The sequence below is a fragment of the Crinia signifera genome, chromosome 2, assembly GCF_055691185.1.
Source record: "Crinia signifera chromosome 2, ASM5569118v1, whole genome shotgun sequence".
Lineage (NCBI taxonomy): Eukaryota > Metazoa > Chordata > Amphibia > Anura > Myobatrachidae > Crinia > Crinia signifera.
In genome coordinates this window covers 118,928,910-118,946,991 of record NC_139218.1, presented here as the reverse complement: position 1 = coordinate 118,946,991, position 18,082 = coordinate 118,928,910, and the positions used below count along the sequence as shown (strand labels likewise).

Sequence of the window (18,082 nt, the reverse complement as noted above, 5' to 3'; positions counted from 1 at the left end):
AAGCTGTACACTAAACCTGTAGTTCTACCTGTAAAATAAATCTTATAATAAACACAAGACATGAATACCGTGAACATAGAAGATTTATTAAACACCCATGGACACTCACATACATACCTATACACTCGCATACATACACATTTACCTACATCCCCATAATCCATTTTGTCCCCTAATCCATTAGAATACAAAGAGTTCCTGTGTTCCATACTACCCTAATCCACTGTAGATTGGTCTTCTTTGGTCCATATAGGCATCCAGGGGTTTAAAAAAATAACAAATTGGATTACCCAAATCAAGAAAACTGAATATGTGTACATACAGTATAGATTATCTTTCCCCGAACGAAGGGCCTCTATGTGACATTTGTCACTCGGAGAGCCATCGGCCAATCATGGCGCACCATGTAGTAGTGCTTTCTGATTGTCTGAACTCCGCTGAGCTGTCATTTAAATATAGCTCATACTCTTCTATGGGGAAAAATCCCCATAGAAGTGAGTGTGTGGGAAAATGTGGTTTACCACAAACCACAAAGGTGCATAGGTGTTTAATAAAATTCTAATTTCACGGTTTGCATGTTGTGTTTACTTTAATTTATTTTACAGATGGAACTACAGATACCAGCGGGCCATTTAATGCCTCAGATGCTGGTACTTGTGGTTCTCCAAGTACCAGCTTGTGGGGTAGGCTTGCTGGGACCTGTAGTTCCACAGGTAAAACACAATATTAATTATTTCTTTTTCGAAGTATTGCTATGAACTTGGCACCCACTACCCGGGGTGTCGGGCATAGCACTGGGCTACAGTCCTGGACCTTGGGTGACCTGGAGGGGGTGGGCCGTTATTGGGGGTCACCATTCCCCATGGACCCTGTACTGAGCTGATTAGTTGGGCTACGGCCACAGGGACCATTATAAATGTGTCCCCTGTCAGTGGCATGATGATACTGACTAGTAGAGCCTGGTCTCTTTCTCTAATATTTTTGGAACCAGGACCGGACCAAGAGCCCAGTGCTGGTTCTTTAAAGAGAGTGGGACTTCAGTCATTTTTTCCCTTGTGTTTTTAGCAACGGCTCTCAGTACATGCTTTAGGTTCATCAGGCAAATTTCTGGCAAACTCAGCATCCAAACACAAAAGAGTACACCATCAAAAAACATGCAAGCTAAATATATACAGGTTGAGTATCCCGTATCCGAATATCCCTTATCCGAATTATTCCGAAAACCATACATTCCAGAAAGTGAAAAAAAAAAATTTTTTTTGTTAAAAACTCACAGGGGACATTTGTAACAGCACTACTGAGGACATGATATGTAACTGGCACTATATATGTACAAGAACATGATTGCTTTGCATTCAAATTCAATATCTGAGATAGTACACAAACTTTTTTCATGTTCTTGAAACCTTGTTTTTTGAACAAATAAAATATATTTGTGTGCATTTCATGTGTTTGATGTGTTTATACAACATAAATGCAAGATACTTCAAAATACATTATTGAAATATTAAAATATTCTGAAATACGGAATAATCCGTTATCCAAAATTCTCCTGGTCCCGAGCATTTTGGATACGGGATACTCAACCTGTATATATATTTTTTAAAACAGTCCCATGTATGCTGCAACTCTGCTAAAACCCCCTTAATGTAGGTAAATAAATAAATACAATAAAAACCTGAAAATGAGATTGTCTAGCAACTGAAGTACATAAGTGTCTCACTTACATGGAAGGATGTCTTTATAACGGTTCTTCTTGATGTTCTCAGTCTGCTCTGCTGCCTTTGTGGTATAGTTTCTATCTGTCTTATACTTTGCAGATTGTCTTTTCAAATTCTGTTGTAAGGTAGAAATATGGTTACTCATTACATTGTTACATCGTTAAAGATTAAAAGGGTCTATTTATGAAGACTTGGAGAGAAATAAAGTGGAAAGAGATAAATTACCAACCAGCTCCTGTCATGTTTCATACACATCCTGTAACATGGCAATCAAGAGCTGATTGACTGGTGATTTATCTCTCTCTGCCTTATCTCTCTACAAGGTGTAGGATATAAACCCTTTAGTAGTTTAATCTTATAGTTAAAAGTAAATAAAATAATAATAATAATAATAATAATAATAATAATAATAATAATAATAATAGGGTCACATTATATTATACATCTTTGGAATTAAGGAAACTATATCATTGTTTAGAACAGTGGTTCTCAAACTCAGTCCTCAGGACCTCACACAGGTCATTTTTCCAGGTCACCTGACAGGTGCACTCATTACTGACTGCCACATTTTAAAATATCCACAGGTGGAGATAATGATTTGGCTTGATCCTGAGAGACCTGCCAAACATGCACTGTGTGGGATCCTGAGGACTAACTTTGAAAACCTGTGCTCTAGAGCAGAGGTTCTCAAACTGTGGGTACTGACCCCAAAGTGGGTCCCGACCTTCTCAGCATGGGGTCGCAACTCCATGTTGCTGACCATAAGGCTGCTGACATTTCTAATCTCAGTCAGTGATTCAAGGAGTCTGAACAATCTGTTGAATGGTCTGTTATGTTAGACTCCTTCCATCATTTTGTGCCCCCACAATGCTGCCATGCAGCAGCTGCTGTCTGCTGACTACACATGTGACTTGATGACCTTCTGCAGTAACTTGCTGGAGTCCCAGAGCAAAATAGTTTGAGGACCCCTGCTCTAGAACAATATATTTATTTGCTATTTACACCAACCATATGCCAGTTATCATTCATTCAGCCATACATGTCAGCCAAGCAGATCATCCACAATCACAGGTTAAGTGGCAAAGTAATTTTCATACTTGCAGATTCATACCTGCCAAAATGACCCTCTCCTGGAGGGACAGAATGCTCTGTTCCTGGCCTTTTTTCTTAATTTATGATTGCCTTCACCTGTTCTAAAGTGGTTAATTGGTATGAAAGGTATTTTAACACAGGTAATGGTCATCAGAAATTAAGAAGAAAGTCGAGGAATAGAGAATTATGTCCCTCCTGGAGAGAGTCATGTTTGAAGGTATGCAGATTATTTTGCATCTTATTAATTAAAATATTAAATGTCATCTAACAAACTTATTTCCACTCTCTCTAGTATGGACTAATGTGCTACTCTTACCTCGTGCCCATCTCCCCCCCCCCCCCCGTCTGTAAGGCTCCAAAATAGGAGCACCCCAACCCAAAATTTTCATACTAATCTACCTTAATTCCTCTTATACCCCTACATATACCCCTGCCATCTTATCGATGGCACTACACCGTGCCAACATAAGTGTCCTCAGCCCTAATTACCCCCTATCTACAGAATAGCTTACCCTAAATTGACCATTCTTCTATCTACCGTGTCGCTTGTACTCCCATTTAGAAAAAAAAAAAAAAAAAAAAAAAAAAAAAAAAAAAAAAATCCCCTCCCTAGTTATCCCCATGCTTATCAATTTGCCCCCACGGAGTTAGAGACCTTAAAGTAACCTGAGTTATTCCAGGGGCCCCATATTCTCTGATACTTGACATAGGATCCTCTGGAGGCGAATACATATTTTTCATGTTCACTGGTCTGGTTAACCACATTGACCCATTCTTCAAACTTCGGAGCCAAGGGGGACATCCACCTACGGGCTATTAGCACCTTGGCAATGGCCGCAATGCAACTAGCCAACTGCCGCGACTCCCCGTTTAATACGGCTTCCTTCCAAATTCCTAACAGCAAGTTCATTTTAGTTAAAGCTGCTCTCGGGACCCCTATCTGGGCTAGTGTTTCCCTTACCTCCCCCCAAAATCTGCTAATCTCCCTACAGCTCCAGAGTAAATGATCAAATGTAGCCGGCCCTTCTCCACATCTAGGGCATCCATCGGATGCTGACCCTGAGAATTTTTTCAGTTTAACCGGGGTGATATATATCCTATGAAGGATATTGAATTGGACCTGTTGTGTACGCATTAAATTAGTCGATTGACGAGGACTTGCCAAAGCCGATCTCCACCCGTTCTCATCCAACTGTGGGATGTCTTTGTTCCATTTGGCCCTCAAGGCCCCCATCTCCTCAGTTTGAGAGAAAGAATGAAGATATTGATACATTTTAGACATACGCTTCCTTTTTTCAAGTTGTTTTATAAAAATTTTACATGGGGCCTCCACCACCTTCCACCTTTCTACCCTGTCCCCTAGGGTCAAGGCACTTCTCACTTGGAGATATCTAAAAAATACTTCTTTGGGCAAACTAAATTCTATTTGCAACTGAGAAAAGGATTTCACCCTCCCATCTTGGCACCATTGACCAAGATTCGAGATACCATACCCCTGCCATACTTTCCCAGCCTGTTGTATTTTAAGTTCCTTCATTCCCGGCAGGGACATGATAGGGGTGTCCGGGTCCAGACCCTCAGCTTTTGTTAATTTGCATGCCCATCTCCAAACCCTAACCGCTTGACTAATCAGCGGAGGGAGATTTCGACAAAGCCCCTTTACAAACAATCTCTGTAAAGGCGAGAAGTCTGGGTCCACACCCTCTACCAAACTTTGTAGTTCAAAGGGTGCCTCCTCAGGCTTAACCCACCCGCAGTTTTGCACCATCTGTGCGGCCATATAATACAATTTAAAGTCAGGGAGGGCCAAGCCCCCTTTTTCCCTGTCCCGACAGAGAATATCCATTCTCACTCTAGGCGATTTGTCCCTCCAGACAAACGAGGATACTATACTCCTTATCTTCCTAAAATATTCGTCCTTTATGAAGACAGGGGAGTGTTGGACAATATACAGGAATTTGGGCAAAATTGCCATCTTTACCAGATTGACCCGGCCAAGCTGCGAGATCTGGAGTCTTGACCAACTCCTACATTTCAACTTAAGATCGTTAATAAACGGGAAAAGATTATCTGGAATAAAATCAACTGAATTCCTAGCCACCACAATTCCCAAATACCTAAACTTCCCCACCAGTTTTAATTGGGTATCCAGTACGGGGCTTATCCCCCCGTTATTTCCTAGCTGGATATAGTTGGATTTACCCCAATTCATTGTTAACCCGGAGTAACCCCCGTATTCCTGAATATATTTTATCACCCTTACGAGATCCCCAGGTACTGCCAGTCCAACCAGCAGGTCATCTGCATATAGTGACACTAGATTCCTACTGGGCCTGCCTCCCCCATTCCCTCCACCCAGGGCCGCCCTCAGAACACACGCCAGCGGCTCCATCACCACCGCAAACAGCAGTGGGGATAGGGGACATCCCTGACGCGTGCCCCTGGAGAGAGAGAAGGGGGGAGACGTGTACCCATTAATGGTCACTCTGGCCTTAGGATTTTGATACAACAGTGATATCCGTTTAATATACCTTTCCCCAACCCCAAACGCCCGTAGCACCCTCCATAGGAATGGCCATTCAACTGAGTCGAACGCCTTGTTCGCGTCAAAGGACGCGAGCAAGGCGTCCGACCCCCCCAGTTCAACCCCCTGAAGGTAGGTATAAGCCCTTCTAAGATTTATCAAGGTGGACTTCCCAACCATAAAACCGGTTTGGTCAGGATGAACCACTTGATGTATAACTGACTGAAGCCTGGTTGCCAGAATTTTAGCATAGATCTTAGCGTCAGCCGTTATGAGTGATATAGGCCGATATGAATCAACACAAGTCGGATTTTTCCCACTTTTGGGGATCATTATTATTGCGGCCTCAGTCATTGACTGAGGAATACTCTCCTCGGCCTCCATATGCTGAAACATCTTCAGCAAACGCGGGCCCAGTTTGTTAATATATTTCTGATACACCTCACCAGGAAGCCCATCCAACCCAGGGGCTTTACCCCCTGGGAAGGAGTTAACTGCCTCCTTCACCTCCTCGACTAACAGGGGGGCCTCTAGTATCTCTCTGGAGGAGGGCAGCAGAATTGGGAGATCAAGCCTTGCCAAGTACTCGTCAATTTCAGTATCGCTACACTCTAATTTGGATTTATACACTTCTGCCAAATGCGTAGAGAAAAGCTCTGTAATTTCAGGGGTCTTGATCACCACTTCACCTGTTTCTAGTTTAATCATGGGGATAATATTAGATGGGCTGTCCTGCTTCATAAGGTGGGCCAGGAACTTCCCTGTTCGGTCGGAGTTTGCATACCACTTATGAGACCCGACCCCCAGCCGCCGACAGGTCACCTCCTGCAGATGCTCCACCCATTCCCTTTGGGCCGAACACCACAGAGCCCTGGCCTGATCGGATTTACTTGATAAAAAGACATTCTCCAGCTCGACCGCTCTAGCTTCCAGTTCTTTCGCCCTTTTACGGTTCACGCATTTTAAGTGTGCTATCCTTTTGATAAAAACCCCTCGTAGATAGGCCTTAAACGCGTCCCAAACTACAATATTAGGGGAGGACCCCTCATTTCCCTCAAAAAACTCCTCTATCATTGTCTCTGCTCCCTCCTGTTCTCCCATTTGCGCTAGCCAATACGCCTGTAGTTTCCAGTACCTGTACCCTAACGGGGCCTCAAGATCCACCTCCATTACCACCGGGGAGTGGTCAGAAATTCCACGCGCTTTATAGTCTACATATTTAATTAAGGTAAGGGTTTTATCTGAGACAAGAATCAAATCGATCCTGGAGAATGCTTTATGAGAGGAAGAATAGCAGGAAAACTGCTGCGCCTCAGGATTTCTCATTCTCCAAGGATCTTTCCATCCTATCTCCTCTATTAACTCTAAGAACTTATTACCCTCACTACGGATTTCCTTCTCGGTCCTATTCCATCTATCCAGGCGTGGCTGGAGAACTTTATTAAAATCCCCCAAACAAATTACCATGTTGCCCGGAAAGGAGGCTGCAAATTCCACAGCCATTCTTACTACATCATAGGAGAACGGGGGAGGAATATACACTGCAAGAATACAAAACCGCAGATGTTCAATTGCGCATTCTAAGAATATAAATCTTCCCCCTTGATCGATCTTTACAGTTCCCACCTCGAAGATCACAGACTTCTTAATAAGAATCGCCACCCCACGGGACGATGAGGAGAAGGGTGCATGGAAGTTATGTCCAATCCAAGGACGTTTTAAGGAGCCCATTCGATCCTTAGTAAGATGTGTCTCTTGTAAACAAATAATATCAGAGTCCAAACTCCTGCATTGCTTCATGACAAGAGCTCTTTTTATTTTACAGTTTAACCCTCTCACGTTCCATGTCAAAAATTTAACCATTTAGACTATAGAGTGAAACAGGGACATAGACAATCAATTTTTTTACATTTAACCCAACCCATCCGGTTGAAACACCCTAGCCTTTTTGGACTGAGCGAGTTGACCTGGCCCTTTTGGAGACAAGCTCCTACTGACTTTTATCTTAATACTGCTGTGAAACAAAAAAAGCAAAACAAACAAAAACACATGTACCCACAATAACAAACATCCCTTCCCCCCACCCCCTCCCTGTATATCCACACCCCATGGTATACCTATTCCCCAATCTTCCATCCTCACACACTAACCCTTACCCTAACACACACTCCAGAGGCAATTTACTAATGACCACCAAAGAAGCCTGCCACCCATCCCCCTCCCCCCTGCGTCCCACCATATCCAACACGGATCTATCTTGGTGGAGAAAAAAGAGCCACAAAAGAAAAATAATAAAAAATAAAGAATACACACGCAAATTATTAGCTCAGTTTCCCCCAACACTTCCCCTTAGCTGTACTCCCAGGTGCCCGCCCCACATCCTATACCCAAAGCAAAATATCACAGACTAACCCAGCCCGTGTTCGAGGCCATTACATTTCCACCCAGTACCCTAGACAAACCCTGCCACTCTCACCATGAGACTTTTATCGAAACATAAACATATTATTAGTTTGCCAAAACCTGTTTTCTTCCGGGGTAATTGGCATCCAGCCAACTAGCTGCCTCACCCGGAGTGAAAAAAAACTTCGTAGCCCCATCCACCACCACTCTTAGTTTTGATGGATAGAGCATGGAATATTTTAATTCCAACTCCCTAAGACGGCTCTTTATTTCCCGAAACTTTGCACGGTCCTTCTGGACTTCTAACGGGAAGTCTGGAAATGCAGATATCCTACAACCATTATGGGCAAATTCTGCCTTATCCCTAGCCAGCCTTAATACAGTGTCCCGGTCTTTAAAGTTTAGGAACTACGCGATCAGAGTCCGGGGTGTACCTCCCGGAGGGGGGGCCCGACCAGGAATACGATGCGCTCTCTCGATCACAAACTGGGCAGAAAACGCCTTGTCACCAAATATCAAAGTCAGCCAATCTTGCAAGAATTTTTCCGGGGCATTCCCCTCACATCTTTCTTCAAAACCAATAAACCGGATATTGAGTCACTTTTTATATAATACACAAGGACACACTGGATGTTTAACACGATAATAGGTGGGCTTGTGGGTTTTTCTTTTTTTTTTTTTTCTCCTCCTCTATTACCCCTGGCGTATGACTCGACTATGGAGGTTTCGAAATATGGCCGCCTATATGCGGGGAAAATTGACGATGGGTGACCACAGGTTATAAAGTACAGATCTGTCGGTTGGAAGGGCCTGGGGAACTGAGAGTTCGGGGGAAAGTGTGGAATGACGCGAATGGTGGTGGTCGGGATTAGGTGGCCGTAAGTCGAGAAAGGGGAACGGTGGGAGGTGTGGGCCGGGGGATGCAAGAGGAAAGGGGGCTGGGAGAAGGGGATGAGATCCCGTTTGGGTAAGGACGAGGGAGGGGGAACGGGGATGGAAGCAACAGTTTGGGTATGTACAGGGCGAGTTGGCCCGGAAGGGGGAGATAATTCGAATAGAGAGGATTGTGTAACAACGACTCATGATATTAATGTATTGCTGTGATGTTTCGTTATGATTGTAATGTATTTTTCTTTTTTGGTCTGTCTGAAAATTAAATAAAAACGTAATTTAAAAAAAATGTCATCTAACAAAACAGGCCCTCATATATGTCACTGATTCTATATGGGGTTTCCGGGAAGGTTGCGCCGTGGACTTAGGGTGGTCACCTAGCTGCAAAAGTGTAGGTACACTGCCAGTACCTGTGGTAGTGCTAGAAAAGAGGGGGGTTACACCTTGCGGTGTCACTTTGCGCTCTGGGGACCCTTGTGAGTATACAATATGAACTCTTTATGACTATTAATAAAGTCAACATGTATGAATGAAGCGTTGTCTTTTCAAAATAAATAGCATTTATTGAATGTTTGCATAATACATTGAGTATATAAAAAACTTGCGACGTCAAAGCCCTATACACATGTATAGACCATCACCATGGGTGCAACAACGTGAAAAAGAAACTAGAAACTAGAAGACGAGTCGGACCTTAATCCAGCCCAAAGAAACTTCATTATCGAAGCCATCATGTTCACTCTCACACATAATTATTTCTGCTATGGAGAAGAATTCTACCGACAATGCAGAGGGACAGCGATGGGGACGAAATTTGCGCCCTCCTATGCAAATTTATTCCTGGCACAATGGGAGACCGACACCATATGGGCACCAGGTGACCACCAAAGGAACCTACGTCTCTGGGGAAGATATATTGACGACGTCATTATAATATGGGACGGGGATGAAGAAAGCTTGAAACAGTTCGTAGAGAAAATAAACAACAACAACTTGAATCTAGAATTCACCAGCAACATCAGCACAGAAAGCATCAACTTCTTAGATCTGAACATATTTATTGAAAAAGGAAAAATCGAAACTAAGACGTACGTAAAGGAGACAGACTGTAACAGTTACCTAGAGGCTACGAGCAACCATCATAAGAAATGGATTAAAAATATCCCAGGGGGTCAACTAAGGAGGATCCGCAGAAACTGTTCAAAAACAAATGATTATGAACTACAAAGTCAACAACTAATCAATGACTTCAAAGAAAAGAAATTCAACAATCATCTATTACAAATTGAAAAAGACAGGATTGGAAGAATGGAAAGAGAGGACCTTTTGCAGGTCAGAGAACCGAAAGGTGTGGAGAATAAAGTACAAGAAAGTGTAACCTTCATCTCACAATATTCAACACAGAGCAGATGGCTGAAAGAGAGTACGTAAACACTGGCACATATTGCGGGCAGATGAAGAGTTGAAAGAATTCATCCCAAACCGACCCCGTGTTATCTACAGAAGAGCAGACAACATAAAGAAGTCTTTGGTTCAAAGCTACCTCAAACCCCTCACCCCAACATCTAATATGAGATCTATCATCAACACGAAAGGTTTCTCCAGATGTGGAGATTGCACGGCGTGCAAGAAAACGTATAAAAAAAGACACGAAACTCCTGAAGAAAATAACATCATTCGCCAATGGAAAAGAATTTGAAATAAAGGACCGGATCACATGCAAAACTGCAGGGGTGATAAACCTCTTAGAGTGCCCCTGTGGTTTACAATACATCGGGAAGACAAAGAGGAAGCTCCACATAAGAATTCAAGAGCACCTCTGTAACATAAAGAACGGTAAAGAAAACCACAGCATCCCTACACACTTCAAGGACAAACACAATGGCGACCCTAGTGTTTTAAAGTACTATGGGCTCAAGAAAGTAACCACCCCATGGAGAGGAGGGAATCAGGAACTAGCACTCACCAAGGAGGAAACTAAACTGATTTATTATATGGGGACCTTGACCCCTAAGGGTATGAACGTTGACTTTGAGATCGCAGCGTTTCTTTAAAAATTCCCAGAAGGCATGCAAAGCACAATGAGGATCCTCCCCACCCACTTAAAAAGTATTTTTAAAAATCATTTGAAAATACTAAAAATTACAAATCATTCCATCCTCCTATATTTGACATATTTGTTTATATACATATGGTCTCCAATTTTTTAGATCCCTCATTCCAAAAAAACATAGTTATTTACTTTTTATGTGTTTATGATATATATAATTGTATATTTTTATTTTTTATTATTTTCTATATATGTATATTTTTCCGTGTACATATTCTTTTATGTAAAGAATTTTTTATATGAATTTTTTATGTGAATTTTTTTATATGAATTTTTTAGATGAATTTTTTTATATGAATTTTTATGTGAATTTTCTTTACATGAATTTTCTGTATGAGTTCTTTGATGTGAAATTATATCTATATGAATTTTTCTGTATGCATTTTTTCTGTAGCAATATCTTTATGGAATTTTTACATGTATATATTTTTATATACCTGTGCATTTTAAAGTTTAACTTTACACTGGGTGTCCATATTTGTTTATTTATCTCTCCATGTCATCATCACTCACTCCCCACCCGCATGCCATGCACAGATTGGATAGGGGCTAACACGCATGTTTAAATAAGGGAATAGACATGTTTCAAGAAGGGAATATAAGCACTATACCCAATAATCACAGCCCACTTACACACATATGTGTATAATTGGACGCATATAAATTACCTCCATTTCATCTTCTGTATGCACCATACTTTATATATATAAAAAAGCTATTCTTTAGCATTTAAATTCTTCTCTCTATGAATTATGGTAATTTTAAGTCATTATGTAGCGTTATTTTTGAAGCTCCATACACTGTATGCATTATAGATAAACCTATATAGAGTTATTACATGTTGCAATCCTGTCCCCCTCTTCCCTCCCTCCCACCTTCCTGCATGTGTCAATGTTAGAAGACCAACTCAAAATCATTGCCCTGCACAACGGTGTTACACCGTACTACAGGGACATGAAGAAACATTCTGAATCCAGCATCAACGACAGCTTTAGCTTCCGTAAACAAACCTCGTCACCTAGACAACGGCTCAATAACCCACGCCAACCTGTTAACAAACAGCAGAGACGCGTCCCTGAGAAGGGCGGAAGTCAGCGGCATACACAGACCGCGTCACCAAGGCAACGGCAGAACGACGAACAGCGCAAATACGGCCCTGAGAAGGGCGGAAGTCGAATGGACAGAAGGGCAACAGTGACTTCACCCGCCCACGGCAATCTCCGCCGCATCAGCAGAAAGACACAGCGGTGATAGGCGCGGGTACTAAGTCCCGCACACTCCGGAGTGAGCAGCAGCACTGATTGGTGCAGGAACCATTAGAGGCTACACCAGCGTCACGAAACCACACCCACACCTCTACCATATAAGGAGGAACAGGAAGCTTCACCAGTACTGCGACCATCCTGAGGAAGCCAGTTACCTGGTGAAACTAGTCGAAGGCACGCAAGCACCTGGAACCGCCGATCAAACCTCACTACAAAAGAGGTCAGTCGACGGGAGTCTGCCGGCAGACGTTTCCACGTTCATCTCCTACATCTGGAAGAGGTAGTATCAGCCCACAGTGGCATCCTTGTTAAAGGCTACAGAAACTGACTTTCATCCAGACAGAATATAAGTGTGATCACACCTAAAGGCATACCCCCTGTGTGTTATCCCATACCCCACTCACCCAACGTATGTGTGTACCGGTATTAGGCTTAGATATTTTGTTTTAACCAATTTTAAATATTGTTTAAACATCTGTTATCACATAGAAATGTTATCATTATCCATTTTTTATATACTCAATGTATTATGCAAACATTCAATAAATGCTATTTATTTTGAAAAGACAACGCTTCACTCATACATGTTGACTTTATTAATAGTCATAAAGAGTTCATATTGTATACTCACAAGGGTCCCCAGAGCGCAAAGTGACACCGCAAGGTGTAACCCCCCTCTTTTCTACCTCATATATGTCAGCTAACCATAGCTGTATGTCCTATGGTCAATCCACCCCTGTGAAGAAGGATATGGAGTTAGCAGTGCAGCATAGACCAGAAGTGAGCCACATGAAGACCAACCATGGATGAATCCATTAAGACCACTTTGGGTGATGCATGCTGTAGTTTCTAGAGCAACTTGGAGATTGTATCACCATAACTTGTGAAATGTCATTTGCATGAAAATATAACAAACCCACGTTTGAAACATTTTCCAACGTGTTTCATCTAGTGAGACTTCAGCCCTTGATGAAGTCTCACTAGATGAAACGCGTCAGCCTCCACCTATCTAAAAGATAAACTACCTTCTTCTACTTTCTGTATGATTTTTTTTGTAACTATATAAAAAAAAATTATATGTACAGTGTGTTATATTTTATATCTTATTATATATACTTGTGAAATTGTTATATCTACCAAGAACCCATTGTTTTATACAGTATACATAAAGTCAATCAAGTTCATATGAGTTTTCTCTGTTACTAGCACAAGCGTAATAATATTTCAGGAATCCTTGAATCATCATCATTGTTCAGAAATTCAGGAGGAAGTACAGTACAGTAGAAACGGGTGGTTTACCACCTCACCAGTTAATATTAGTTTTTATATGTCTTGTTGCAACATCTTTTGAACTGTATTCAGCACTTTTTTACATTGCAAATCATCCCACGTACCAGAATACACTTCCTGAACTCAGTGGGATTCCACAATTCACAATAACACAAGTTATGAATTGTTGATGTGGCTTCTCCCCCAGGGTCTTATGCAGAGGGAGGCTCAGAAGGAAAGATACATATTTCACTGTGTTCTATTGCTTTGAACTGTAATCAGCAGATTATGCCATGGGAAAAATATGGCAGGATATATATATATATATATATATATATATATATATATATATAATTTATTATACTGTTATTTGGCAGATGGGATTCAATGTCTCGTCTGCCGATCGGTGAAAAGGGGGCATGTCTGCGGAAACGCCCAAGGATTGTCGCGATAAAGCAGTGATCTGAAAAATCCATGGCCGTTCTTCGCAAAACGGGTCAGCCTGTGTTTAATGTCAAGTCTGGTCTGCCGAAATGCTGCTTCAATGCAGTTGGGAAAGACAGCAATGAATAGGCGCCCGCCACTATTTCCCCAGTCGGAAATAGCGGCAGGGAGTTTATTACCCCCTATATCGTCCTCTTGTGTCATTATTTGTGAGTGCCGCCACCACCACATCACTGATATATTACGTTTAATTGGAGTAGGGAAAGCATCAACTTCTTTAACGTCACTGTCTCTTTAACAGATGGGGCCATTTCCACTAACATTTACTACAAGAGTACTGACAGGAATACGTTGTTATTGTCAAGCAGCCACCATCCGCCTCCCCTCAAGAAGGGTTTGGCTTATTCCCAAATGCTCAGAGCAGCATGTATCTGCAGCAACCGAACTGATCTCCCAAAACAACTGGATATCATCATCTCTAAATGCCAGGATCGAGGGTACCCAATTAAAGACCTGTTGAATTCCAAACAAAAAGTCCTAAGATTGGACAGAAATTGCCTTCTTAAACCAACTACCCGATATCAGAAGAACGTCTTCCCCTGGACCACGACGTACGATGCTAATAGTCCCGTACTTCCAGTAGCAAATCGAGCATTATGGCTTATCATCGCCACCGACAAAGACCTTAAATGCTTTTCATCATCCAGGTCCATGGTATGCTACCACCGGGGACAAATTGGTTCACTCCGACATAACTGGTTTCGAGACGAGTTTACAGCCAAACACCAGAGTTAAAGATCCGGGATGCCATCGATGCATAAAATGTGTTACATGTCAATTCTTGATAACCGGCAGCTCATTTAAACATCCACACACGCAAAAGGAATTCCAGATTAAACATGTACTAACCTGCAGTACCAAATACATTGTATATATTATCATCTGCCCCTGCGGACTGTACTATGTCGGCATGTCAACTAGGCAGTTGTGTAACAGCATTTTTTTCTGTTTTGAATTTCAGCCGCTGTCAGGCCGCAATCCAGGCAAACTCCAGGACCCCTGTTGCCTGGTAACGCAACACCACGGGAGCGTGGTTCACGTCACAGGCTTGTGGTAGCCAGGCAACGCGTCGGATGACGACTTCCGCCCGGAAGCTGTGAGGATGCCGTGGACCCAGCTGACAGGCTGCACACTTAGATAAAAGGTGAGGTGGATGGTTTTAAATGTTTGTACTGTTACCTGACGACGGGGGCTGTAGACCCTCGAAACGTTGTACATTAAATCCCTGCAGTGAAAAGACCTGTGAGTGCCGTTTCTTTGGTAATCCTCTGGGACCCATTTGCACTATATATATATATATATATATATATATATATATATATATATATATATATATATATATATAAATAAATAAAAATACATATCTCCACACTCTCCTGTGTAAATTGCGTCCTGAGGAAGGGTTCATCCCCGAAAGCGCTTGGCGCTTCAATACACAGTTTTTACTTGCTATCCTATTGGCTTTTGTATTTATTCGAGTGCCTCCCAAATCCTTGGACTACTACTTGTTTCTTCAGGGAAGGCACCTTTTTGCTATTGTAGGTGAGTGCCGGCATACTTGTGGACTTGTATATATATATATATATATATATATATATCTAGAAAAAAGTGAGATGGGCGCCTTCTGGTGCAGTATGCTGGTATTAAACCGGATCCCTCCACCTTAAGTGAATAGATCACCCCTATTGTGTATAATTGTACCGTAATCAGTGGTCTCCAAACCACTATTTCATTCGCTTAATTGATTGGTGCATCTGGGTGTCTGGTAGCTTCAGTATTTCTCAGCTCCGTGTATGATCAAAAAAACACCTCAGGTTTACAGGAATGGAAAAAGGAATATAATAGCGTAATATTGCTAACACAGTTTTATTAAAAAACAAACAAGACAAAATTTGCCCGTACAATATAAAAGAATTTTTGAGCTTATCTGATGCTTTGATGAGGTCATTCAGTCATCGCATAGGTAAGAGTCCCCCTCTCAACGCGTTTCATCCCCCGCCTCAAACGGCTTGGACTTCCTCAGGAGTGTAAGTCCTCTCTATAAACAGGCTTCTATTTATACCACTTCTAGGACTGTGGATCCCGCCAATTTGCGGTTCTCCACTTCCTCTTCCGGTTGTGTGGAACGCATATGCGTCACTTCCGGAAGTCCCGTGACACGCACGCGACTTCCGGTTCTAGACGCAACTTCCGGGTTCATCCCCGGCATTCTCTAACTTAATTCTGAGCCAATTTACAGACTCCCTGGCTAGGTGGAACGCACGCGCTTCGTTACCGGAAGTTCAAAAAATCTTTTATATTGTACGGGCAAATTTTGTCTTGTTTGTTTTTTAATAAAACTGTGTTAGCAATATTACGCTATTATATTCCTTTTTCCATTCCTGTAAACCTGAGGTGTTTTTTTGATCATACACGGAGCTGAGAAATACTGAAGCTACCAGACACCCAGAGGCACCAATCAATTAAGCGAATGAAATAGTGGTTTGGAGACCACTGATTACGGTACAATTATACACAATAGGGGTGATCTATTCACTTAAGGTGGAGGGATCCGGTTTAATACCAGCATACTGCACCAGAAGGCGCCCATCTCACTTTTTTCTAAATCCACATACAGAGATTCCCTGGAACAGGAATCAACAGGAGAGGAGCGGCCACTCTATAAAGAAAAAGAGGACCTGGGCAGGACTATAGAAAACGGACACATAGTGTCAACTATCATAATAGAACTGGACTGGGGGGCATCGACTCAGCGCTAGTACCACCACTGTATTGATATATATATATATATACCCCCTTAAGGTGCTAATAATGACTGACATTGTAGATACAAATGGCTGCCTGCCTGTCTCAGACAATTCCCTTGGAAGGGTAATGTACAAAACATACTGTAGGGTAACAGTGGTAGGATGGCGCCTAATAGTGGGGTCTTAATATTAAACCTTGAATAGCCTCAATTATTCAACTGGATGTTCAGTCATAAAAAAGCAGTCGGTAAGTCCATATGATGCAGTTTATTTTCTTTAGAAATTTTTTCATAAAGGCTGACGATAAAACTTCATACAAAGGTGGTCATTTTACATTTCTGGATGTTAAAGAGTCAATTCACAAAAGAACCCAATGCGTTTCATCTAGAAGATTTAATCAGGGGATATTCGGTATTGACCGCATAATTGACACAAAAGACAACTTCAAAAGCAATTCAGGACTTGACAGAAAATATTCCTGAAAAATTGCGCTAGTAAAGTTCGTGAGGGAATGCAATCTGTATATATCCTCTTAATTCTGGATCAGTGTATATAAAGAATTCACTAATCTCTATAATTCGAATAGTAGGAAGATCAGAAATCGCACAGGACAAACTCCCTCTAATATGTAGTGTTCCTGTGTGTAGCTCTGTCCTTTCTGCGTGCACCTGGCGCATCTGGAAGAAGGCCGCCACCCCCTAACTGCAGGAGGAAGAGAAGATACAGACCGAGTACACCGGTCACTACATCTGGCATCAGCACTGGCGAATCTATAAATATGGTTATGAGTGGTCCGTCCTAGGGGTTATATGCTCAATGCCAGGGGATTCATGCTCATTGCCAAAGGGATTTCATGCTCATTGCCAAGGGGATTACATGTTCATTGTCATTGGGCAGTTAAATGCTCTTTGTCATGGGGGATTTAAATGCTCGTTGCCAAGGGGCAGTGAAATGCTTGTTGTCAAAGGGGAGTGCAATGCTCATTGCCATGGGAAGATTGAAGTGTGGCCATTCTTGGTAATGAGGACACGAGAGATGGGCAGAAATGAAAGCAGTGACAGCTGGGCAGAGATTGGTGGGCTGCCCAGCTGTATTCAGACTCAGGGCAGGTCGGCGGCTATTTTGAAATCTTACGGTGGCCAATTGGAGCTTGTCGTCTGGCAGCCAATCAAGAGCGGCAGATGTAGCTCCTGATTGGCTGCTGGTCAAATTTGGAAATAGCAACGGACCTGCTCTGAGTCATGAATACAGCTGGGCAGCCCACCAATGGGCAGCCAACCACTCTGAAGTCCTTTGGGATCCAACTGAGACACATCATTTATATATGGTTGTTGGCTGGACTAAAGGCCATATATTTTGAGCTAACTATCTTCATAGAAGTACTCTATTCCATGGCTGTTTACTCCTGATTTGTGAGATTCTGGAATACTGGTTTGGTATACATCCTATTCAATATTCGAGTATCGGATTGCTTTCGCCCCTGAGGAAGTCGTACTGACAAAACGCGTTGTGCTCTACATCCTAACCGACTAAACTCCTAATAACAAACAGTCAAA

At 42.2% G+C, this 18,082-nt stretch overlaps 1 protein-coding gene across 1 annotated transcript in view; it reads right to left on the bottom strand.

Moving 5' to 3' along the window:
* Positions 1-18,082, bottom strand: part of PTPN22 (protein tyrosine phosphatase non-receptor type 22) — a 112,163-nt gene that overhangs the window by 56,487 nt on the left and 37,594 nt on the right. Inside the window, exon 2 of the mRNA XM_083171056.1 lies at positions 1,728-1,836. Within this exon, the coding sequence (XP_083027182.1) occupies positions 1,728-1,836 (109 nt within the window). The remainder of the gene's footprint in view (positions 1-1,727; positions 1,837-18,082) is intronic.